Here is a 25,010-nt window from a genome sequence, read left to right as displayed (position 1 = left end):
ACACTTGACATTTACTAGCTGTGTGACCCTGGGCAAGTCACTTAACCTCAGTTGCCTTTAAAAAAAAGTTTTTTTTTAAAGCTATAGAATGAGCATGGGTTAAAATAAGAACTGTATAGTTCCCAAAGCCAGAGACTACTTTTTGTAGAGTCAGGCATGGTCAGCTTTTGGTTATCCAGTAATGGAGAAGATGATGGCATGGATGGACCAAAGCATTAAATAATATTCAAATTATTTACATTTAATTATGGAATATAATTTTCCTTTCCCCTACCTAGCCTTTTATCTCATTATATTTTGCTCAGGCCGTGATTCAAAGTGGCTTGCATTCTCTGAGTAACAGGAGCAGTAGCTGGAGCATATCATCCAGCATGTGCCCTTAGAGTGCACAGTGTCAGGAGAGGCTTTAAATATATGCTAGTGTCCATTCATCTCCCCCGTTTTCAGATGAGGATTGAGAGAATTCATTCTTGCTTTTGGCTGGTAAAAGTTTTTTGCCTTCTCCTTTCTTGTGTTCCTATGTTTGGTGTTTGTAGGCTTAAAAAAAATTATAATCTGACGCTCTATTCTGTGAGCTGAGTCTGTTAAAAATTAAATACTGGTAAAAAATGAAATGCATAGGCTCCTTAGTATCATAGACAGGGGGCTTATACAGATGAATTCAATTACTTATTGATGTTTCCCAGAATTTTCCAAGACTCTGACTGGTTCATGGGCATAAAGTTAAATTTTAGTGCTTCATTTTTAATAAACTACATCTGGGAAGAAGTTCTGTGACTCTAGGCAAGTCACTTAATCCTAATTGCCTTGCAAAAAAAAAAAGTTCTGTGGCTTTCTTTCCTTTCCTCTCACCTCGCTCCCCTCTGCCCCTCTGCCTTCCCCTTCCCTCCTCCTATCACCCCCTTCCTTTTTTTTCCTTTCCCTTTCCTAGAGGGAGAAGACACATTGGTTGTTTTGAAAACCTCCATTACCCTTCACCAAAGAAGGCACAGAGAAGTTGATAGGTATACGGGTAGAAAGCAGGTTTTCCTGAGTCTTCTTTTAAATGACCAACATAGACTATCCAGAGATTTTTAGCACCTAAAAACCCAAGTCTATTTCTTTTAACATGAGATTTTGTAATCTTTGGTTGGATCATAATGAGTGGCCTTCATTGTTTTTGGTTTCTGTGTGCATAAAGGTCCATGCAGCAGCAGTCTCTCTTGGTACCCTATATGCTGTGTAGGAACCTCCCATTTGGTTTCATCCAAGAGCTGGTGAGAACAACCCACCAGGATGAAGAAGTGTTCAAACAGGTGAGAGGCCTCTGCTGTTTCAGTGGGCACCCTGACTGCTGAGTGATGGGATGGGGCGTGTGCAGCATTTCCAGATACGCAGTAATGAGTAGCCTTCTTTCATGGGAAGAGTGAAAATCACGTGGTTGTTGTACAAAAAGAATTTTTAGCAGTTATTCTTTGCATTGGGAAGGAGAGACATTTTACTATTAGATCAGGATTTTAAAAATACCCTTCTCCTTTGAGAAGCCCCTTGCTCATCCCAGCTTAGAGCCATTGCTCTTTGCTCTTCCCCCTTTGCCTGTACCACATGCTACCTATAACCTTTCTTCCTTTTTGGATGATAAACCCTTTGAAGGTAATGGCTCTCTTTCTCCATCTTTGTCTTCCCATTTACCCATCACGTGCTTAGTAAATGTTTACTGAATTGAGAGCTGGATCAGGCAGTCCACAAATTTCCTTTGGAAAGTGTCACCTCTGCCAGGTTGCACTGTGAATGATTCCAAGAACCATCATAGCAGAGTGGAAAATGCACCTGGCAAGTGGCGGAGCGCTGCCTCCCTGTGCCCCTTGGGAGCAGGGACAAGTCACAGAAGGTCTCTGGGAATCAGTTTCCTCTTCTGTAAAACGATCTCGAATTCCATAATTCATTGCATACTTGTTAGTGCTTATAATAATCAAGGTTCTGCACTTAATGCTAAGGCTACCAAGGCAAAAACAAGGGGGGTGTTTGGGTCCATTGGCCCATGTCCTCAGGCAAGTGATCTCAGAGGCACATCTAACAGTAAAGAAGATCTCCTTTGTTCGAGTAACTTGCAATCTGATTGTTGAGAAGGATCAAATACATTCAGGGTTACACAGTGATATGATCGTGTATCAAGGATACCATAAGGTAGGATAATTGCAGTTCAGAGAAAGCTTCATTCCTGTTGACAAATTAGCCCAATGATCTGAAGCCTAGGTGTGATATTGATGTCTCAGTGGCCTTTTCTGCCATAATATTGCTCTCGTTGTAAGCCCTTTTAAGATATCATGGTATAAAGTGTTACGAAAGCACAGAGTGTTGATAGAGTAAGAGACTTCGGGGGCTTTCAGGTTTAGAGCCATAGCCTGGCTGGTTTTTGATGGACACTCCTGTGTTGGAGAGTGAGCACTTTCCATTAGAACGTTTCGAAGTCAAAAAGGTTTGCTGAGAATTAGTAACACACAGCATCATCTCCCAAAGCAGGCTATTTTTCTTCTTCCTTCTAAGTTGCTCTCAGAGGTGACAGTCCACTCGTGCTTAGGACAGACAAAGGGATCCATTGTCCTGTTTGTCACCCTGGATTGGCATAATCAGGTCAGTCAGCAAGCATGTATTAAGTATGCCAGGCACCATGCTAAACACAGGGGATACAAAGATAGACCAAACTGCTGTCCCTGCTCTTAAGGCTGTCCCATTTGAAAGGAGTAGACGATAGGTAAATAACAAGGTACGTGAAGCATAGCTACAAAGTAGAGGGAAGCGCACCAGCATCTGGGCAGTGGAAGGAAGGGGACTGGGAAAGATGGGATTGGAGGTAAGTGGTGAAGGAAGCGAGGAGGGAGGACCCTGCTCTAGCCACGGGGGCAGCCAGTGGATGTCGAGTAGGAAGGTGGGAGTGTTGTGTTTGAGGAAGAGCAAGGAGGCTGATGTAGCTGAATGATGGAGGATGTAAAGTGTGAGAAGCCTGGGGAGGAGGTCGTTTGGGCTGGAAATGTCAGAGGACTTCACGTGGGAGCTTGGAGTGTCCCTGCAGTTTGTTGAGTGCAGGTCTTGACATCATCATTTAGGAAAATCTCTTTAGCGACTAAATGATGGATGAATTATAGTGGGGGGAGGTGAGAAAGCAAGACCAAGGCTCTGGGCAGGGTGAAGAGACAAGGGCCAGAGCTGGGGTGGTGGCTCTGAGTAGGAGGTGCTGCTGTTGAGCCGTGGCAGTCATGTCCGACTCCCCATGACCCCATTTGGGGTTTTCTTGGCAAAGATACTGGAGTGGTTTACCATTTCCTTCTTCAGCTCATTTTACAGATGAGGAAACTGAGGCAAACAGGGTTAAATGACTTGCTCAGGATCACACTACTAGTAAATGCCTAAGGTTGGATTTGAACTCAAGAAGAGGCATCTTTCTGACTCCAAGCCCTGTTGCTCTATGCACTATGGCGCCACCTAGCCGCCCATCATAAGAGAGTTGTGAAGGAAGAAATGACAAGCTGTGGCCATGGATCACGTGTGTGGGATGATTGTGAGTCAGGAGTCTAGGATATCACTGGGCAACTGGGAGGCTGACAAGAAGAGAGTTTGGGGAGCAAAATCCTAAGTTCTATTTTGGACATGTTAAGTTTGAGATACCTGCAATATATCCATTCGAGGATGTCCGAAAAGCAGTTGATGATGAAGACCTGAAATAGGACTGAGACCACAGCTAGGTATATCATTCTGGGAATAATTTACCTAGAAATGCTCATTGAACCCGTGGGGGATGATGGATCATGAAGCTCGATAATGGAGAGTGAAGAGGGTCGGGGACAGAGCCTTGGGGGACACACCCAGTGCAGTTAATCTGTTAACCTTGCCCATCTGTGTAGAGGATAATTCTACCTTTAGTCAGTGACAAGGGTCCTTCTCCCCAGTGGTTTTGTGGAACTATGGTACTGTGGGCTCTATGTATTTCTAAATTGGGAGATAAAATTCCAGAGGTAACAATGTTCATTAACTTGAAACGTTGTGTACACGTATGTTTTGTTTGTGTATCTTGTATCATATCACTTATTGGTTTAATCTTGTTGGGTCACAGGAATGAGAGGAGCCTGATGAATAATGAACCTCATCTAACAGATAAAGGAACTTTAGGAAGGAATCAAATTCATTCCTTGCAAGCAACCAGCTTATGTATATACTATGAAATAATATAGAGAGACAAGCTTTACTAGAGTTGTGTTTCTCACTTTTGTCTGGGGTTATTACAGCTTTATAAGTGTGATCAAAACCAGCTCAATAATCGGTGATATTTTTCCTAGCTTTTCTCTAAGAAAACTAAAACTTTTGATGACCAGATCTTTTTAGCCCAGAGTTTAACTCCAGAGTTTTGCTGTAATTTAAATGGTGCTGCTTTCTTGTTTATTTTATCATTGAATTTTTTTTTCTCTAGAAAATTAATTTCTGTTTGGCAATAAATAGTAAATTGAAATACATGTGGCTTGGGAAGGTTTTTCTCAATTTCGACTTAGGGGATTGGCTAGATTGAATTGTAAAATCTTTGCATTAAAGTCCAATTCTTCTTTTAACGTTTGAGGGAAAACATAAACCACTGTTGGCTAGACATTATTTTCAGGATTTAACAGCTATAGCATTTCTTCAAAGTCGTAGGAGGAATTTTTTTTAAAAATAGGAACAAATGCTTTAAAAATCTAAAGTGGGAAATAAATCTGTTTTGCCCTTTTCCTTAGATAAGCTTTACTAGAATTGAGTTTAGTTTAGAGTATCAAATGTAAACAGTGCTATTGAGTTAGCTTTTCTTTAGGATTTTCTTGATGATCTTAATGAAATAGCTGTTGAATGTTTTCTTCCTAACTGCCCTTTTGAGATTTGCTTTTTGATTGTAAGTATTAGCTTGCCATTTTAGATGATTACAAAAATATGTTCCTTCTACTCTAGCTGGTTCAATTGTAGCTACTAAGCTAAACACTTGAGCTCCAGCTTGTGCTTCCATCCGTCTCCAAATCACTTAAGGACAGTGCCAACCAGAGGAGCCTTTGTCAAACTCTGCTTTTTAAAAGCCTGCAAGAAGATGAGTGGGCACGGGGCTTACTAGATAGGAGGGACAAAACTCTTAGGAAAGAGAATTGTCTCATTCTCCAAGGTTATGGTAGGTATTACTTGCAAGCTCCTAGACTATATCTTCTGACTTCATCAATGTTTAGACCTTGGCTACAAAACACCCAGTTTCAGTGCTTTCTACTCTTCATTGATAGTCTTGACTAGGCTCCAACTAAAAATGATTGTATTGAAACCTTAGGGCAAGATGTGATGAATAAACTTTGTAGTGGCCATATGCCCAGGATGTTCTAGGGAAGTATTTTCTTAAATTTGTGCAGTCCCCAAAACAGTTATCAGGTGACAGTATCCATTTCACTCTTTTCAAAAGTGGGCTATTCTAATGTGGTTTTATGTTTTCCTTTTTGTTATGCTATATATTTCTTTGGACTGGACATTTAAACTAATAGGGTAGATCTGGTATTGATTTTGTTGTTTCTGTCCCCAAATTGAATCAGTAAAATGAACAGAATTAAATGTGGGAAACTCAACTTCTTGGTAAGCATTTTTTTTCCTCCAAGTCCATGAATCTAAGGAAATGTGGGCAAAACACCTTTGATTTTGTCACATATGGTTTGGTCAGGTGACCTATAGAAGCACTGCTCAGCTGGCTCTTTTGTGTGAGGTTGGCAGGGGACGAAATCTGTCCTCCCCTGGAAGGCGCATCTAAAGGGCATTAAAGCCATCCATCCATCTATCCATCCATCTGTTCATTTAACCAGCGCATACTTGTCAAGTACTGAGAAGCATTTGTTGAGGTCCAAGTTCCACGAGAGTCTTTTGAGCCCCCAGGTACTTAGAGGATTCAGAGACTCCTGGGTTGTGGTCCCTTCTCTCAAGGACTTTTTGTAGCAGAAGGAATAAAACTAGCATGCAGAAAATTACAGTAAGATAAAGATGTGTGCTATGTGCCGTAGGAGGCTCCGAGAGTTCAGAGAAAATGGGGTGGGCTTGGCTCACTCCATGATGCTCCTGAGCTCCAGGGCCTGCCCTGTTAGAGGAGAGCCTTGAGCGTCACTCAGGTGGGGGGGTGCCCTGCTCTTATCTGTATGCTAAGGACCATGGCCCAGAAAAGGGGCTTTATGGAATGCATCTGGTTCCAGTTTTGGCATTATCTTAACATTGTGCTTTTTCTTTCTTTTTTTTTTTTTTTCAGATCTTTATCCCTATTTTACAAGGTTTGGCTCTTGCTGCCAAAGACTGCTCCCTTGATAGTGACTACTTTAAATACCCCCTTATGGTAAAGCTTTATTTTTAACCCTTTACTAGATGGCTTTCTTTTCCCAGAGATTATGTTTGATATTACCAACTCCCTCCTTTCATTGATAATTAATCTTTGCTTGTTTTCCTTAGTTTAAAATTAGAACTTAAAATAATTTGGTATGGTTTTTCAGAATGTTTGGCGTGTGGGGAGATGAATGACGGGAGTGCATTAGCAGCCCAGAAGATAGCACTTTGCTCATGTCCCTAATCGGGAAATGTTTGAGGAGTTGAGCTACTACTGAAATGTATTTTTTCATAGGAGGAAAAAAGCAACTTACAATGACTTTAAATTCTTGAGTCACCTGGTAATGAGCATAACGTGTTTGGAATGCAGATTTAGCGTTACAAGCTATTCTGAGCACAAATTAAAGCAAATCATGATTTTAATTAGAGAATAACTCCATTTCATATTTATAAAGTATATTTTTGCTCCTAATCTCCTCAGAATAACTCTCTGGGCCACCTTCATTTGTGACTTGACACTATAGAAGCCTTATGTTCAGACTTTATTTTCCATGCAGAGGACATTACCTTTCTACTGTATTTCTGCACAATTCTTAGAAAGTATTGTGCAACATACTCAGATCTGTCAGCTAAATCCTCATCTGATTGTGGTTGACTCTAAGTGGTGGCACCAAGAGGAGAACTTGATTTCCCAGGCTTGGAATTTGTGACATTGGCTGTTTGGAAGAAAAATATTTTGGTATTTGAAATGCAATCTTTTTTGTATTAGACAGATTTGAAAAGATGTCAATATGGAGTCAAACAATCTCCTTTACAAACAGCTTATTAAAATATTTCAACAGAGCCATTGAATAGAAAAGCTTGTTTTATATACATAAGAAAAGGCTTCCTCCTGCATGCTCTGTTGTCCTCTTACGAAACTGCGGCTCTTGCTTCTAAGGGAACCCAAGATGTCTAGTGGGAGAAGGACTAGATGGGGTGTCAGAAAAGCAGAGTTCAGATCCTTGCTCCTGCATATGCATGTTCTGGGGGAAACCTGTCAGGCCTCAGTTTTCTTCTACAAAACGAGTTTGAACAAGATGCTCTGAGTCTATGAGACCCCTTCTGGGAAGTAAACAACAGAAATGTCATTTTAAAGGCTAAAATTTGAAAAGGATCATACGACTAGAGAAATTGTTGAGAAATTGTCCTTGTGTACTGTCTTTGTGTTAAGGACCACCACCACTGCCCAGGCTGTGTGGTTCTGTCCAATCACATTACTCACCATAAGACATGCTATATCATTGACGCTGTCGTTGGCATTGAAGAGTACAAGACAAGGAGTCATTCATGTGACGTGGAGTTCAGGGTGGAAGCACCCTCCTAAACAACAGTTTTCTTTTTCTTTTCTTTCCTTTTTTAAAATTACATGAACATTTCCTTCCCAAAAGGGAGCTTTTCTTTTTTGTTTTAGCTTTTTCATTTGTGAATTTAAGCTCACTTGCTGTTTCAGATGAGACTTTTTGGTGTTAAATATCCACAGAATGTCCTGGTCTTGATCAGAAGACAAAAAGCCTCTGTTCCGGGGACAATAGTGTGATGAGGTGCCATCATTGACGCCTGCCCCAGAGGAGGGCGTGGCCTTGGTTGGTGTGCAACTTGTGCGGATCATCTTAGCAGGAATTGTGACTGTGCATGTGTGCTCTGCAAAGGCTGCTCTGGTCACCAGCCCTTAAAACTTTGGCTGACATCAGGACACCCAACTGTGGTTTATCTAGTGTTAAGCGACCCCTGTAATCCCATGACGTAGGGGAAACAAGCTTCTCGTGGAAGGGCAACTGCAGGTTTCAGGCAGAATTTGGAGACTTGTCAGAGATGCCAGTCAGTATATCTGTTCTTGCCATGATAATGCTTTAGGCAGAATCCATGGCTTTATGTAGTTCAAGTTTAGCTTTACTAGTTTCTTTGTAGGAATTTTGTATACCTTCGTGGAGTGGTAGCCACTCTGACATCTAAAATATAGGGGAAACACCTTTTTTTAGCCAGAATCCATTTTATTATTCCTTAGTGCTTGTTAAAGATATAAACAAGGCTAGAGTAGCTTGGGTCTTTTAGTAGGCAACTGTTTATATATATTAGATAAACCATATTTGACTAAATCTTATTTTAATTGTAGGCATTAGGTGAACTCTGTGAAATTAAGTTTGGGAAAACCCATCCCATTTGTAGTTTGGTAAGTATTGTTTTTTTTGTTTCTGTGTTTGTTTTTTCCTCCCAGTAACCATACCACAGATCTAAAACTTTTCCTTAAAATAATGATGTGAATATTTGCTACTTATAAGGAAAGCATTTGATTAAACATTGAACAGTATGTAAATGTGAGCTAGGATTATTAAAAACTACTCATAAGTAATTTATAACAAAACTGTTAAAAATAAAAAGCACTTTTTTCTTGAGTAGCAGATACTTTTGATTGAATTTCAAATATTGAGTAATTATAAATTTTTTTGTAATGATACTGTGTTATTAAATAATCAATAGGTATTTTTTTGGGGGGGGTGATGAGACAGTTAGGGTTAAGTGACTTGCCCAGCTTTACACAGCTAGTGAGTGTTATGTGTCTGAGGTCGACCTTGAACTCGTCATCTTGGCTCCAAAGCCAGTGCTGTATCCACTGTGCCACCTAGCTGCCCCTGATAAGTATTTCTTAAATACCTACTCTGCACCAGGAACCATGGAATCTAAATTATCTTGGAATCTACAAATGTCTTTGTAGGTCGCCTCTTTGCCTTTGTGGCTGCCGAAGTCCTTAAGCCCAGGTTCTGGGCGGGAGTTGCAAAGACTCTCTTATTTGGGGGCCTTCTTCAGTCTCTCCGTCTTTGCCGAGGATGATGTGAGTACCTGACCACTGACCCTCTGTACTTCTCGGCTGAACGTTATTGACCTGCTCCTCCAAATGTTACTCCGTGGAAATTGACCATGTTCTTTGTCTTGCAGGCAAAGGTGGTTGAAAAGTATTTCTCAGGGCCTGCCATTACCCTAGAGAACACCCGAGTGGTCAGCCAGTCACTACAGCATTACTTGGAGTCAGCCAGAGTAAGTGTTCCACCAAGTGAAGTTTTTTACAAAAGAAGCCCAAGTGGTTTCTTAGTAACTTCCAGGATGATGGCAAAAACTCAGTTCTGCAAGCATCAGTAGTCTGCTCCATGCGAGATACCATGCTAGGCCCTGGGGAAACAATAGTCCCTGCCCTCAAAGAGCTGGCCTTTTCCCAGGATGTTCTCTTGGAGGGCTTGCAGGCTGAGTTGCCTTTCCAGTGTTGAGACGTTTGTGTTGAAACGTTCACATTCTCTCACGTGGTCCCATTTGTGAATTTAGCGCGGTGCTGAAAAGTGTGTGACTCCTCTTTGTCTAGAGCCTAGACTCACGCTTCCAGAGGCAAGGAGAGCAATCCCAGGGTTGTGCACGCACTGATTGGTGGTGATGCTTATTATTTCTTTGTTGGGCCAAGCAGATGGTAGAAGCGACTTTGTACAGTAGAAGTACTCTGCTGCCTCTCCCTCTTCAAAGCTGGCATGTCTGCCTCTGCTCAGGCGCCCTTCTTGGCACCCTAGAGCTAGTTTTTATGATGTAGTTGGATATGGACAAATACCTCCACTGTGAGTGCTGCTCTCAGCACGTTCTGTTATAGGGGTTGTAGGTGGAGAATTGTTCATTCTTCAAGGCAACTGATCTGTTCATTCTCATTCCAATTTTCAGCAAGAATTGTTCAAGATTCTACATAGTATTTTGCTGAATGGTGAAACTCGTGAGGCAGCTCTCAGTTACATGGCAGCTATCGTCAATGCCAACATGAAGAAAGCGCAGATGCAGGTAAGGACGTCTGGGGAGGCCCATACTGTCCCCTCGAGCCTTGATGAGAAGTCGACAGCATGTCCTTCTCGTTTCACTCACGATACAACACAGAGGTAAGAGTTGAACACACGACCAGAGAACTTGGTCCAAAGTCCAACCTAGTGTGGGAGGAAGGTTTTTCAAAGGTAGCCGGGCAATAGTGATAAGACCCTTGAAGTGGAAGCTTTTGTTGGATTATTCTGTTTGTAAACTAGGAATAAGACTGTGTGGGAGACTTGCCTCGAACAGCTGACATTGCACACTCTCTTCTACAGCCCTAGTGTTGGCTGCTTGCCAGGAGGCACCATGGCTTTGATTTTGCTGTTCTGAGCCAGTATATCTCTTCTTATTTCGCAGACAGATGATCGGTTGGTATCTACGGATGGATTTATGCTGAATTTCCTTTGGGTGCTGCAGCAGTTAAGCACAAAGATCAAGCTGGAGACGATAGATCCCACCTATATATTCCATCCGCGGTGTCGTATTGTTCTTCCGAGCGACGAGACCCGAGTGAAGGCAACGATGGAGGAGGTTACTGGTTGGATGACTGAACTTTGTAAGTGACATCCATCATGTTGGTTTCTTGCCCCTGAGGTTGTTAGAACTTTTATCTTGTTCTAATATTACTGGTCACCTGACATTTTAATGTTTATCTAGTTTCATTTTCTTAAATTAACTTCAATATTTTCACATTTTCTTAAATAATTTTCTATTAGCAGTAATACTTTTTGCTGAGTTGGTATGTTGTTAATAGTTATCTTTTTGGAACCCGTCTTTGAGGGGGGTGGGGGTGGGATGGGTCTTTCAATGAAGAGCTGACTATATGATGGACTGTTTCCATTATGCCATAATTCTTTTTAAAAACTTTTCTGTGATAGCAGTGAAATTGTAAGGGCAAAGGCGTGAAGTATTTAAATACATTTTAGTTTTTTAAATTGACTCTCCCCTTTTATGTTTCCATAGATGGAGATCAGTCTCCATTTTCTGAGCCGAAATTCCCTACAGAATGCTTTTTCCTTACGCTGCATGCCCACCACCTCTCTATTTTGCCAAGCTGTCGTCGTTATATACGCAGACTCCGGGCCATCCGGGAGCTTAACAGGTTAGAGCTCTGCCCGCCTCGTCTGTTTATTGCTTTTGGCTTTACTCACTATCTAGGTCATGTGTTCCTATACACGATCCATGTCCCTGATGACCTTGGGTATAGGAGGTGTCCGTGTTGCAGCACACTTGTTGGCCACAGGCATTCAGACTCCAGTAAGAATAAGGGTGACTTAATCATCATCTGGTGCATTGTTCTGTTCTGACAGGCAGGATGTTTGTAGGATCACTAGTTCTTCCATTGAATATCCGTGAGTCTCTTTAGAGTCTCTGAAGAGAGGATCCAATGTGATCTCTGAACTGCAAGGTTTGGAAGACATCCTGGGTCGACTGTGTTACTGAACTTTGTTTCTTAATGACCTGCTTTAGAGTGCCTTCTAATATTTGTTGTTCGTTTTCCAAACGATGACTTAAAGGCTTCTATCTCGATACCTGAAGCATCTTTTTGATTTGGGGAAGTTTCAGTATGGGTTGTTAGAAATATCCCCCATAAAAATTATAACAATTTCCTTTTTGTTCATATGACCAATATACTAGAAATGTGATTTGAAAAATGATACCTGAAGTTAGTATGTTGCATGGGGAAATTGTTATTTCAGGTGATCTGTCATTTTAGACATCATGTCTGAATTCTCATTCATTTTATGATATAAAATGCAAAACTGCAAAAAATAAAAACTCTGATTGTGCTTGTGATATGTTTATTTAAAAAAAAAAAAGCTTTTCATGAAGTATGAAGCAAACTGCAACCTCAGAATGTTTCCTCTCCCAAAGCCTTTCCCATCCGTATGATGATATTTCATATAAGCTTCCTTGATATAGCAAGTCAAAAGACATTTTTAAAAACCGTATTCTATTTTCAAACGAAGATCCTCCTCTCCCTCCCCCATCTCACCTCCATTGAGAAGATAAGAAAAATCAAGTCCCTGTTACAAACATGAATAAATAGTTTGGCAAAACATATTCCCACATTGGCCATATCCAAAAAAAGTATGTCTCAGTCTGAGTTCATCACTCCTCTCTCAAGAGGTGGGTAGCACGTTTTATCATGGTTCTTTTGTAATCATAGTTAGTCTTCATCTTGTTCTGAGTTCCCAAGTCTTTCAGAGTTGTTTTTACAATGTTGTTGTTATTTTGTAAATTGTTCTCCTGAATCTGCTCATGTCACTGCATCAGTTCATACAGTCTTCCTAGGTTTATCTGAAATCAAAGCCATCATCATTTCTTATAGCATAATAGTATTCTTTAACATTTGCATTAACACAACTTCTTCAGCCATTCGTCAAATTGATTGGCACCCTGTCAGTTTTCAGTTCTTTGCTGCCCCAGAAAGAGCTGCTGTAATATTTTTGTGCATGTGGGTCCCTTTCCTCTATCTTTGTTTTGCTTTTTTTTTTTTCTGGTGAGGCAGTTGAGGTTAAGTGAATTGCCCAGGGTCACACAGCTAGTAAGTGTCAAGTGTTTGGTCTGAGGCTGGGTTTGAACTCAGGTCCTCCTGACTCCAGGCTCAGTACTCTATCCACTGCACCACCTAGCTGCCCACCTTTCCTCTATCTTTAATCTTTTTGGGGTATAGACGTCATAGTGGTATTGCTGGGTCTAAGGGTATACACAGTTTAATAGCTTTTCTGGGTATAGATGCAAATTGAGCATTTATTAAATGCTTTTGTGTGCCAGTGATTGTGCAAAGTGCTAGGACTACAAAGACAGGCAGAAAACAGTCCTTGTCTTCAAGTCGCATCTGTTATAATGGTAGAGATGTGTCGCCATCTGGCACATGGAAGATGGCAGTCCGAGGTGGGAAGGCACTGGCAGTTGGAGGAACCTGGACAAGGCCGCTTGCCTTTTCCTAGGCTGAATCTTGAAGGAAGTCACAGGTTGTAAGAGGCAGCAGTGAGGAGGGAAAGTTATTCCATCTTCCTTAAGGACGGTGTGCAAGATACCATGCTAAATGCCCCAGGTGCCAGAATGGCCACAGGCAGCCTCTGTTCTTGAGCCCACAGTCTAATGCGGAAGACAAGAAAACAGCCATGTACGAAGGGAACACATGGGAGAAATTGGAAATAATCTTGGAGGAAAGACCTTCAGGGGGAGCAGGAAAGACTTTTCATAGTAGGTGGAATTTTAGCTGGACTCGTCTTGTATCTCTTCATCCCTTCTTGGCTAACCTCTTAGATAAGGCTATCTATGTGGACGCCTCCATTTCCTTTCCTCTCATTCATTCTTGTCTTAATTATTCGCAGTCTGCCTTCCAAACTCATTATTCAGCTGAAATTAGCATCTCCAAAGTTACCCATGAATTTTTTCTTAAACTTTTTTTATCAACAAAAATCAGCCTTCCCAATAATCTCTTAATTGCCAACTCTAATAGCTTTTTCTCAGTCATCTTTCTTGGCCTCTTATAGCCTTTGACACCGTCGGTCACTCTCATCTCCTTGAAACCTTCTTATCTAGGTTTCTATGACACTCCAACCTCTCCTGGTTCTCTTCCTTCCTCTTTTGATGGATTTCCACCCATCCTTCCCTCATGCCCATTAGCTGTGGATGTCCCTCAAGGATCCATCCTGGGCCCTCTTCTCTCTATATACTGTTTCTCTTGGTGATTTAATCAGCTCCCGTAGTTTCAACTATCATCTCTGTATAGATGATTCTCAGATTTATTTGGCACCTCTTCCCTTACCTCAAAAGCACTGGTACACAACGGAATGGCATTATCCCATTTCCCAAGGAAATCAGGCAAGAAGCGTTCTGTGATAGAGCATTCCAGACATAGAGGACGGCCCGTACCCAAGCAGAGAGGCAAGACAGCAGACATCATGTTAGAGGAATGAGTTAACTAGTGTGGCTGGACCCTAGATAACATGGAGGGGAAGAAGACTGGAAAGGTAGGAAAGGACCAGGTTATGAAAAGCTTATTTTTAATAGGGAGCTATGGAAACTTCTGGAGTAGGAGGTGACATGGTCAGGCCTATGCTTTAGAAAAATCACCTTGGCAGCCAAGTGGAGACAGACTTAAGGCAGGGAGACCACTTAGAAGGCTATTGCAATAGTTCTGGCAAGAGTTGACGAGGGTCTGACCTAGGATTGTGGTTGTGTGAGGAGAGAGGAGTAAATGTTCTATAGAGATGACAAAGTTTGGCAGTGAATTGGATGTGTGTCATGAGTGAGGGATTCAAGATGACATGAGTTTGTGAACTTGGGTGAGATGGAGGATGGGGGGGGCAGCTAGGTTGCGCAGTGGATAGAGCACCTGAAGTCAGGAGGACCTGAGTTCAAATCTGGCCTCAGACCAAACACTTGACACTTACCAGCTGTCTGACCCTGGGCAAGTCACTTAACTCCAACTGCCTAAAAACAAAAAAAAAAGAGAGGGAGGATGACAGTAGCCTTGATAGTAATAGAGAAGATGGTTTATGGTAAAAGAAAATAAAGTTTGTTTCAGACATGTTCAGTTTGAGTTGCCTATCAGACATCCATCTAGAAAAGTTTAAAAGTCAGTTGGTGACCCAGGACTGTAACATAGGAGAGAGACTAATATCTGTAGATCTAGGAATGCTCTACGTAGAGATGTTCATTGAACCTGTGGGTGTCGACAGGATTGCCACATGATAGGAAAAGAGGGCTCCAGACAGAGTCTTGTGGGACACCCACAGTTATGGGGCCTGACAAGACTGAGAAGGAATAGGAGGAGGTCCAGGAGAGATCAGTGACATGAAAACTCAGGCGGGGATGGCGATCCATGGTATCAGAGACTGTAGAGGAGTCAGGAAGGGAGAGAGTTGAAAAGTCATTAGATTTTGCAAAAGAGATCATTGGTAAGACAGATTTTTTGTTGATTGAAAAAGAAAAAAAAATTTTAAGACATCATTGGTAACTTTGGTGGCTAATTTCAGTTGTATGATGAGTTTGGAAGGTAGATTAAAGAGGTGGTTGAGGAAAGAAAATATTATTTTTTCAAGTAGTAGAAGACAGCTTTCTCTCAAGGAGTTTAGCCACAGAAGGGAGAGGAGAGATAAAGTATGGCAGACAGCAGGGATGGTAGGATCAAATGGAGTTTTTTAAGAATGGGACCAAAGTGGACATGTGTGTAGGCTTTGGAGAAGGATCTGCTATCAAGAGAGATGCTGACAATAAAAAAAGCAAGAGGGGATCAGAACGGTGCAGTTTGCGGGAGAAATTGAAAGGGTATGAGATCCAGGGTTCGTATAGCAGGGTGGCTGCTGCTTCGTCTGAGAATGCAACGAATGAGGAGGTTAGAGGAAGATTTCTGGATGGTGTGACATGAGAATGAAATGGGGAGGCAGTTCTTAGGAAATGACCGCAACTTTTTGGTGGGAGAGGGGGGTTAGATAGAAAGCAGGCATCTCCTTTAGAGGATGTGAGGAAAGGCTTGAAGAGATCATGGGGGCTGGTCCTGGGCTGCCTGCTCTTCTTCGTCCATCCTTTCTCACTGGACTCATGAGCTCCTGTAGGTTCAGCTCTATGTAGATGGAGCCAGCTCTGCATTATTAGAGCCTGGTGACTGGATTTATGCCCCTGCTGTCCTGTTTGTCTCTCACACTTAACATGTCCGTAATGAAATTCCTGTTCCCCTCCTCAGCCTACTCACCTGTTTCCCTTGAGGGTGTGACCATCATTTCAGTTTTCCAGATTTGCTATCTTGAAATTGTTCCCCAGTTCCCTCTCCTTCCCTTCCACCTCCATTCAGTCAGTTGCTAAATCTTATCAGTTTTACTTTTTCTAATCTCTTCCATTTGTGTTGCCTTCTTTCCATTTATATTTCTCCTACCTGAGTTCAGCCTTTTGTTCCCTTTTGTATGAACTGTTGGAGTAGCCTCTTAATTGATCTCGCTCCTCTCTAGTTCACCCTCCACCTCACTTCCAAAATAATCATCCTAAAGCACACTAATTTCATTGTCCCGGGTCAAGAATTTTCAATGGCTCCGTTTTCCCTCTAGGATTAAATACCCTTTCCTCACCTTGACCTTTAAGACCCTTTAAAATCTAGCTGCAAGGGGCAGCCAGGTGGTGCAGTGGATAGGGCACCAGCCCTGGAGTCAGGAGGACCTGAGTTCAAATCTGCCCTCAGACACCTAATACTTTCTAGCTGTGTGACTGTAGGCAAGTCACTTAACCCCAATTGCCTCACTGAAAAACTAAATAAATAAAATAAGATCTAGCTCCAGACTCACTTTGTGGACTTACTCTCCTTCCCACATCCCCTAAGTTGAATATTCTCTCTCCCCGCTCTGTGACTTTGCACAGACCATCCCTCTGAGCCTGGCACATAACTCCTTTCTCACTTCCATGCTGTCTTCAGGACTCGGCCTAGGAGTCACTTCCTTGTAGAAACTTTTCCTGACCCCTATGCTTAGTTCTTAGTGGTTTTCCTTATGTGAAACGGGTTATATTTCCTCAGTAGAGCAAGCTCTCTGAATGCAGGAAGTACCCTCCAAAGGACCTTGCAGGTAATAGGCACTTACAAAATGCTAGTGATCAGAGTTCTTAATGAGGCATAAATTATGGGGAGGGGGTGGCTTTTGTTCCTCAGAGGCATTTTCTGTCAATTAGAGCAGAGGTGTCAAACTCACACCAGATTCATCTGTCTTTGGGAAGTGTTTAATAAAAATACAGTACAATACAAGCATTGTTAATTTGTGGTGTCCAAGTCAATATGGGGCCGGCAGGGATTTATTTCTCTTTGCCTTTGACACCACTGAGGTAGTGTTCAGCTCAGAGTCCAGATGGAAGAGGGGTTCCCTCTAGATGGTGACATCGCCCACATGTCCCTGTCTGTAGCTAACTTTGTGTTGATTTTTTCCAGCCCTCTTAATATTTCAGAATCTGAGTGAGAGCTATAGTTACTCAAGAGCTTGCCTTAACCCACATAAGAGAAACCACATGGGTGAAAAATAACTCAATCAATGCAGTGACCAATCTTGACTCTAGAAATAAGTGGAGAAATAGGCCTCCTTCCTTCCTGTTGTCTGAGAATGGTGCCGGGCAGGTACCTGATGAGGCCTTTGTTGTCAGAGGCGGCCAGTGGATCAGTTTGTTTGTTTAACCTTTCCTTTGTTTGAAAGGAAGGGTTCTCTTTGGGAGAGGTTGGTGTTATTGGGAACTGACAGTGTTAATTGTTTTAAGTATCTATAATACATTTTTTAAAAGAAAAGCAGCACAAAAGATAAGAAAATTTATGACTAGAAAAGAAGATGGGTTGGGAGCTACAGATAGTTGATGGAGACCTTGCACATTCTATTGGTACCACATAATGTTAGAGAATCCAGGGGGATGACCTGGGATGGTGAGTGGCCTCCCGAGCCTGCTTCGAGGCTGCATCGGGGTTCCAGTCCACCCCTGCTAGTACTGTGCATATCAGTGAGGTCACAAATGCAACAGCATGTTCATTTTTTTCCACGATCCCTTGAGGATGTCTTTAAGTTTTTTCATGGAGATTCCTTTTTTGGAAAAAGGGAATTGTTCCCCTTAGCCTCTTGTACCTAGATAAAGTGTGCAGCTCAGCTCAGAGTTTTTAGAGCTTTTATTTAATAACAAAGATAATAAAGAAGGAAACAGTTCTGTTGAAAACACAGTCTTTTGATTTTGGCAAGTAAGTAAGCAGCGGAGCCTTAATGTTTGATGAAAGAAATCTTTTCATCCCAGGAAGATAAATAAGGAAACTGAATGCTTATGGTCCAGAATATCCCCCACCGACCCACCCACACACATCCATCCCATATCACTGTAATAAAATGATAAAATGCTACTTTCTGCACAGACTGATTGATGTCCTAATTCAGATAGAATAGATGAAATGAGTACATTTCCCTCTGTTTGATTTTTTTGCTTTTTCTTCGATTACAGAACTGTAGAAGATCTTAAAAACAACGAAAGTCAGTGGAAAGATTCCCCACTGGCAACTAGACATCGGGAAATGTTGAAACGTTGCAAAACTCAACTCAAGGTTTGCACTATTTAGTTGGTATAATTTTACCCAGTAACATCATGTTTTCCTTCAGACCAGAGTATGTTCATGTAAAATGATAGTCATTCTGTAGAGTGGATCAGATTTTTCTTCTATGGGTATGGAGACATTTTTCTAGAGTGTGAACACGCTCTCCCCTGATGCACACAGGGTCCCTGGGGAGAGTGGGTGCAACCTTAGCTTGTGTGTGCTCCCTGCTCCTGAATACTGACAGTCATTTCTCTCTTTTAGGAGTCCTTATGAAGTTTCCTTTGGGTGAAGCTTTCCGCTGGGCTCTGGGGGATGGTGTCCTTGGAGAGACCTTAGCATGTCTACTTTGTCTTTGGCATGTGTCTCAGCTTACAGTGTAGAGGTTGCCATAGCCCCTGTGCTCTGGGAACGTTGCTACTGAAATTGATGGAAACTCCAGATTGTCTGACCTTTCTAAATTCAGAAGGCCATTGTTCGGTCAAGGAGAGGCAGGGTGGAGAGAAAATTCTCTCCTCCCCCAGAAGACAAATTCTTCTTCCTCAGGAGTCCCTTATGGCCATTTTTATACATAGCTCCCGTGGAGCCTGATTCATTCCTTCAACCAGTCATAAGATATTTCCTGTTGGCTTCATCTGTTTTCATCTAAAGACCACAAGACTCCTATGGTCCTTTCAGATTGATTGAGGACCTATTCATATTTTGTTTACTTATGATTGATTCAGTGGAGATTTCTGTGATCGGTTGGGAAGGGGGCTCAACCGTGACATGTACATGTATATTATCTCATCAGGCAGCTGAGGCAGCCTAATGAAAACGAGTTCCCTCCTCCATTCGAAGCCAGAGAAGCTTTGATTGTTGGACACATGTAGATTCAGGCCTTTGCTACCAAAAGGAGCCGAGCCTCAGCAGCTAAGATGTAGATTTTTGTACTTGATAAGACCTAGGGCCTCCCGGACTCACCTAACCTGAAGAATGGGTCTTTGGAAGCCCTGGGAAGGCTGCTTCAGGCCCTGGGTTCCATCTTTCCCTGTCTCCCCCTTATCATATCTCAAGGTCCCTAAGACATCAAAGAATTAGTAACCTTCGTGCTGGGACCCCAGCAAAGACCAAGGTTCCCATTTCCCATGAGTAGAATATGAATTTTACTTTAGTCCCGAAGGTGATCAGGGTACACAATTCTGTGGACAAGTCTCTTCTCTGGGGACCTGTTTTCTTGTCAATAAATAGGTCCTATGTTGTGGGGCTTCCCAGTCTACAAATTCGTGGCTTTTTGCATCTCGACTCTGAGGGATAAAAACAAATGTTGATTAATGTAGAATTGTTAAATTAATGAATTGTTCTATTTATATATACTTGAGTTACACATGCTGAAGATTAGGTCTTTTGTTTTAGGCCCCATTGTCTGCTTTTTATTGTGATGGACATTTTTCCTTTTCCTTTTATTACATTATGTTTTGCCATTTCTCATACTTGTATGATTGTTTATTGTTAATATTAATCTTACTTGGCTAAAACTAGACTCCCAAAATGATTAAATTAAAGGAAGACTTTTTAACATTCTTCAGCTGTAGGAAGCCAGATGAGGCATTTTATAGACAAAATTACCTCAGAGAGAAAGAAAATTCTTTTGTGTATTGCAATCTTCTATGTCCTAACAAAATTAAAAAGAATCATAGTGTCATATATCCCCTAAGTAAACAAACCTGGATAAACAGACACTGTTGGTAAACTAAGTCAGGTTACAGATTAAACTGTATTAAGAGGGTTCACAGTGGACTGATTGAGAAGGGAAATTTGCATGCCCATAGAGTCAGGTGAATCCTTCCACAAATAGCTAAATCACACATATTTTACATATATTTCCTTTACTTTTATTCCTCAAAGTGTTCCCCTGTTCCTTTCAGATACAGCTCAAGCACTATCTTCTGCTTGAAACACTTCCTGGTTCCCCCATCTTCTAGTGCCTGTCTTCCAACACCTAGTATTCAGCTGCTGCTGTTAATTTGTGTTTATTCACATTCTGTTCGTTCTGCATAAATTTTTCTCCGCATTTCTGAATAAATACTTGCTTGGTTATAACTAAAACATGGGTGGTTAACTAGACAGGCCTTTTTGACCTTTATTTGAAGATTAGAAACTTGTTATACTTCTGGCCAGCAACATGAGGTGCTTGTGTTTCTAGCCAGGATACACACACTGGTTGGAAGCAGCTCCATTAGCCAAATCCTCAGACTTCCTCCTTAGAGATGATAAGTCCTTACATGGTCTTCATCCCCAAATACACCCTAGCAATATAGAGATAATATGGTGAATATTAGAGCAAGATTTAGAGAAAGGGGTGAAATGGAAATCACAGCTGCATAAACAAATACTGTCTTTCAATTTGTTAGCTTTTGAGCTGTTTATTCTCCTGAGGGGACTCTGTGAAGTCACAGGGGCAGAACTCTGATTGAGAGGCTTAGAAAACAAGGCCCCAAAAGACTGGGACAGTAACCGGGAACACACAACTCACTGGGGGGGTTGAAAGTAGCTCCTGTCTCTCAGTGGCCAATCTCTTTCTCTGTAGTCTAAGCCAGAGGTGTCAGACTCAAATAGAAATGGACAGGGCTTCTTGTTGACTTAGAAAACCACGAATTAACATTATCTGTGTTGTATTTTTATTTATTTTGTTAAACATCTCACAGGCACACTTTACGGTGGTTCAGGCCATGCCTAGTTTGATGTCTTTGGTCTAAGCCATCCTGTTTATGTGTATGTGAGCACATTTCATCCCTTTTTCTGCAGAAATTGGTGCGATGTAAAGCCTGTGCTGATGCAGGCTTGCTGGACGAAAACTTCCTGCGGAGATGTCTGAATTTCTATGGCATCGTTATCCAGCTGCTGCTGCGTATCCTTGACCCTGCCTATCCTCAGTAAGTACACCCTGCCTTTGGGCAGATTTCTTTTTGCTCTCTTGTCATTAGCAGTCTGACTTAGAGATCCTGGAAGTTTGTGGCGTTAGGCCTTTAAATAGCTTGTCTAGGTGAAGGACAGCACAGGCAATGTGTTTAAGTATAATTTCTTTAAAAAAAAACCAAACACCTTGTTTTGGTGTCTTTATATCCCCTGGAAGGAGGTCAAGAGAAATCATAAGTTGACAATCAGAGGATCCCAAGATTGTGTCCTTGCCTGTGTTCTGGGCTCCAGGGGGTCTAAGCGTGAGACGTGGCAGTCACCAGACCTGCCTCTGGCCTCCTCTGTTAGTTGTGAGCTACTCTTAAAACAGTCGAGGCAACAGCTGCTGGTGCTGAGAAGGCAGGGGGCGGGTGAGGAGCTGCTGTTTCCATTTCTGGGCCTGTGCTGTATATGTGTGTGTTTGTTTGAAGTTGTGTTTTTTCTCCTTCACAGTATCACACTGCCTTTAAATCCAGATGTCCCTAAGGTGTTTGCAGCATTGCCTGAGTTTTACGTGGAAGACGTTGCTGAATTTTTATTTTTTATTGTACAGTAAGTAAAATCTATTTCTGACCTTAGTGCTGCTCAGATGGCTGTAGCCCTTGGCCCATATGCCAAGTGTTCTCCTTACAGCGGCTTGCTGAGGTCTGGCTTCTCACCAGCGAGACCCCATCCGCTTGACGGATGAAGTTTTTGTGCTGGATCCCACAGCAGCTAAGGCACAGAAAAGGGCCCTACCTCAGTGATATTTCCACAGTCTCATGGGCTCTCACTGTCACTCATTTTACACCTACAAACTACACGGCATTCAATGAACAGCACTACAAGCTTCAGTTTTGACTCCCATCTCATGCTTAACACTTCCTGCTGCTTCCTTGACAGACCATCTTGGAAACAAATCCAGCCCTGGTATTAGAGTGAGCTCTAGCAAGAGTTCTGAGGGCAGTAGCAGAGACCTCAGTGTATTCAGGAGACTTGGATGGATTTGATGAGAGTGAGTGTATCTAGTTAGGGATGGGGCAGAGGGAGAGCTGGGTGATGGCAACAGACAGAGGGTGATATGGGAAATAAATCTCCTTGGAGTGGAGGCCTGGGAACTAGAAATACTTGGATTGTTGGTTCTCCGGTTTTGTGCCAGGTACCACCTTCTCCATAACAAATCTCCTCACGTGTGAAAGGAGAGAGAACTTTGAAAGAGAATGTCTTTTGTCTTCAGTAATCATTGTGAGGGTGAGGAGCACTTATGTCATTCTCTTTACCTGATTGAATCATAAGTTGACTTCAGTGCCAGAATTTAGGAGTAAAGAAGTTATGCTTTGACTGATAGACGCAGTAGGTCTTCAGCTGCTCGGTAATATTATTTACGTGCTTGTGTTTTGCGCCCCAACTAGCTACCAATGGCGAGGCTTCATTGGCCGTTTCTCTTTTTTCTCTCTGCTAAGATACTCCCCTCAGGTGCTGTATGAGCCCTGTACTCAGGATATTGCCATGTTCCTTGTTGTGATGCTGTGCAACCAGAACTATATCCGGAATCCATACCTGGTGGCCAAATTGGTGGAGGTCATGTTCATGACCAACCCTGCTGTCCAGCCGCGGACCCAGAAGTTTTTTGAAATGATAGAGAACCACCCTCTTTCCACCAAGCTGCTAGTCCCCTCACTGATGAAGTTTTATACAGGTGAGGTGGTCTATAGTTCTCTAATGGGGTTAGTTCATCTCTCGTGTTTTTCGCACTAACAATTGCTAACACTTATAGTGCCTGCTACGTGCCAGGTGCTGTGCTTAGCGCTTTTTACAAACGTTACCTTGTTTGAGCCTCACAACAACTCTGGGATGTAGGTGCTGTTATTATCCCCATTTTTACAGATGAGGAAACTGAGGCAGACAGGATTAAGTGACTTGCCTAGGGTCACATAACTGGTACTTGTCTGAGGCTGGATCTGAACTTTGGTCTTCCTGCCTCAGCCCAGTATTCTGTCCACTATGGTGCCACCTCACTGCCCTTCATTTGGGAATTTTTATGGCTGTTTGGGGGGCATTTGCACCATGTTTCTTTTCCGGTCATGGTGATGTTTTTATCCTGAGTAATGTACTGAACTTCCCAGTCCTCTTGTGATCCCACTGTGTACATTTACTGGTCATCTACCTACAGTTGGAATCCAGTTTGTGGTTATAGCAGGTTTTCTCCTCATAAAACTAACTGGTTAATTTAGATCTTAAATCTGCCACTCTGTCCATATTTATACCATATCCCAAGGTCATCGAGCCAGCTAAGCCCAAAGACCAATAAGAGAGAGAAACTAGAGTACGTGGGTGGTGAGGGCCTGGGGAGTGTTCAACTGAGTGGCCTACTGATGGAGGTCGGGGGCTTGTGCTGGTAGGGAAGGGAAGGATGTGGTCATGGGATTGATGTAACAGTGTAAGTGATTTTTTTGAGTTCAAGAAGAGGCTGAGTGGGAGAGCAAACAACAATCAGTAAGTAAGTCCAGATTTGTGAGGAGAAAGTGGTCTTCCAAAGAAACAAGGAATAAAGAACCAGATTCCATAGTTCATTTAGTCCAATGTCCGTGGAAGACTGGACCTCAAACTGAAATAAATTGACCATTTGTGTCACCAAAAGACTTAGTAAGAGCTCTTTGTTGAAAGTTTGAGAGGCAGGGAGGTATCTTTAGGGAAGATTGTCTTCATATCATAAGATTATTAGGACAACACAATTAAGGAGTAGAGTTAGAGTAAAAATTTTTGAGAACTCTGTAGGATCTATCAGTATTTACCATATTATAAATTAAAGTCAATGAATTTCTAAAATATTTAATTATATCTTTATTATATATATATATATATATATATATATATATATATATATTATATATATAAAAGCAGCTATTTCCAAACTAAAAAAGAAATTATGAGAACAGTAGCGTTGTTTTATATATTTGCCAGTCTCTTTAACGTCTGGCTTAGTAAAAGAAAGGTAGATTCTCATATCTGCTTCTACATTTAATCTGTTGTTTGGTTGAAATATAAAAATAAAATCTGGCCTTACAAAGATGAGTAGTTGGAAAAGGGAATAGTATTTATTTGTTAATTTTTTGGGTAAGATAATTTAGATTCATAGTTCCTAGTGCAGAGTAGATATTTAAGAAATACTTAATCAGGGGCAGCTAGGTGACACAGTGGATAGAGCACCAGCCCTGGAGTCGGAGGACCTGAGTTCAAATCTAGCCTCAGACACATAACACTTACTGGCTGCGTGACCCTGGGCAAGTCACTTAACCCCAATTGCCTCAAAAAAAAATCAAATAAAATACTATTCCCTTTTCCAACTACTTATCTGTGTGAGGCCAGATTTGAGATAGTTGAAGATATTCTTCTTTTATGCCACACCAATACTCGACTGGTGCTAGTTTCTTAAAGGTTAGCCCCTGTGTGAAATTTGAAGCTGTGTCCTTGAAGATTTCATACTGTTACATTAAAATCCATCGGTCTCTCTTGCACTTGAATAGATCTTTTATGCATACATAGTTTTGTAACATGATGCATTTGTGTTTATGAAGCGCCTGCTGTGCACCAGGTAATGGAGATTCAAAGACAAACCCAAGCAGTTCTTCAGTCCTTGCCCTCAGAAGCTCAAATCCTCTAAGGAGAAACAATATGTACAAATAGATACAAGTGTTTGCCCAGGGCTCGGGTGGGGGCGGGGAAAGCAGAGAGAAAAGGTCAGGAACAGTTTCAAATAGAACTCATCACTTAAGCCCAGTGATTACAAGAGGTAGAGGTGACGGAGGAGTGCAAAACCGGCATGAGGCAC

The 25,010-nt window shown here is 41.9% G+C and overlaps 1 protein-coding gene across 3 annotated transcripts in view; it reads left to right on the top strand.

Annotated features, from left to right (window-relative positions):
• UBE4B (ubiquitination factor E4B) overlaps positions 1-25,010 on the top strand; it is a 135,581-nt gene that overhangs the window by 85,523 nt on the left and 25,048 nt on the right. For 2 of the 3 annotated variants that reach the window (XM_020974176.2, XM_020974185.2), the window contains 12 exons: positions 1,181-1,295; positions 6,266-6,349; positions 8,492-8,548; positions 9,092-9,208; positions 9,313-9,411; positions 10,075-10,188; positions 10,567-10,765; positions 11,173-11,311; positions 18,175-18,274; positions 21,050-21,177; positions 21,653-21,751; positions 22,642-22,877. In XM_020974176.2, coding sequence (XP_020829835.1) covers positions 1,181-1,295; positions 6,266-6,349; positions 8,492-8,548; positions 9,092-9,208; positions 9,313-9,411; positions 10,075-10,188; positions 10,567-10,765; positions 11,173-11,311; positions 18,175-18,274; positions 21,050-21,177; positions 21,653-21,751; positions 22,642-22,877 — 1,487 coding nt within the window. The remainder of the gene's footprint in view (positions 1-1,180; positions 1,296-6,265; positions 6,350-8,491; positions 8,549-9,091; positions 9,209-9,312; positions 9,412-10,074; positions 10,189-10,566; positions 10,766-11,172; positions 11,312-18,174; positions 18,275-21,049; positions 21,178-21,652; positions 21,752-22,641; positions 22,878-25,010) is intronic. The other variant, XM_078145683.1, reaches the window with a different exon arrangement.

This window comes from Phascolarctos cinereus, unplaced genomic scaffold, assembly GCF_003287225.1.
Source record: "Phascolarctos cinereus isolate Bilbo 61053 unplaced genomic scaffold, phaCin_HiC Scaffold_726;HRSCAF=1367, whole genome shotgun sequence".
Lineage (NCBI taxonomy): Eukaryota > Metazoa > Chordata > Mammalia > Diprotodontia > Phascolarctidae > Phascolarctos > Phascolarctos cinereus.
Note: the sequence above shows the minus strand (reverse complement) of the source record. Positions and strands in the feature narration are given on the sequence as shown.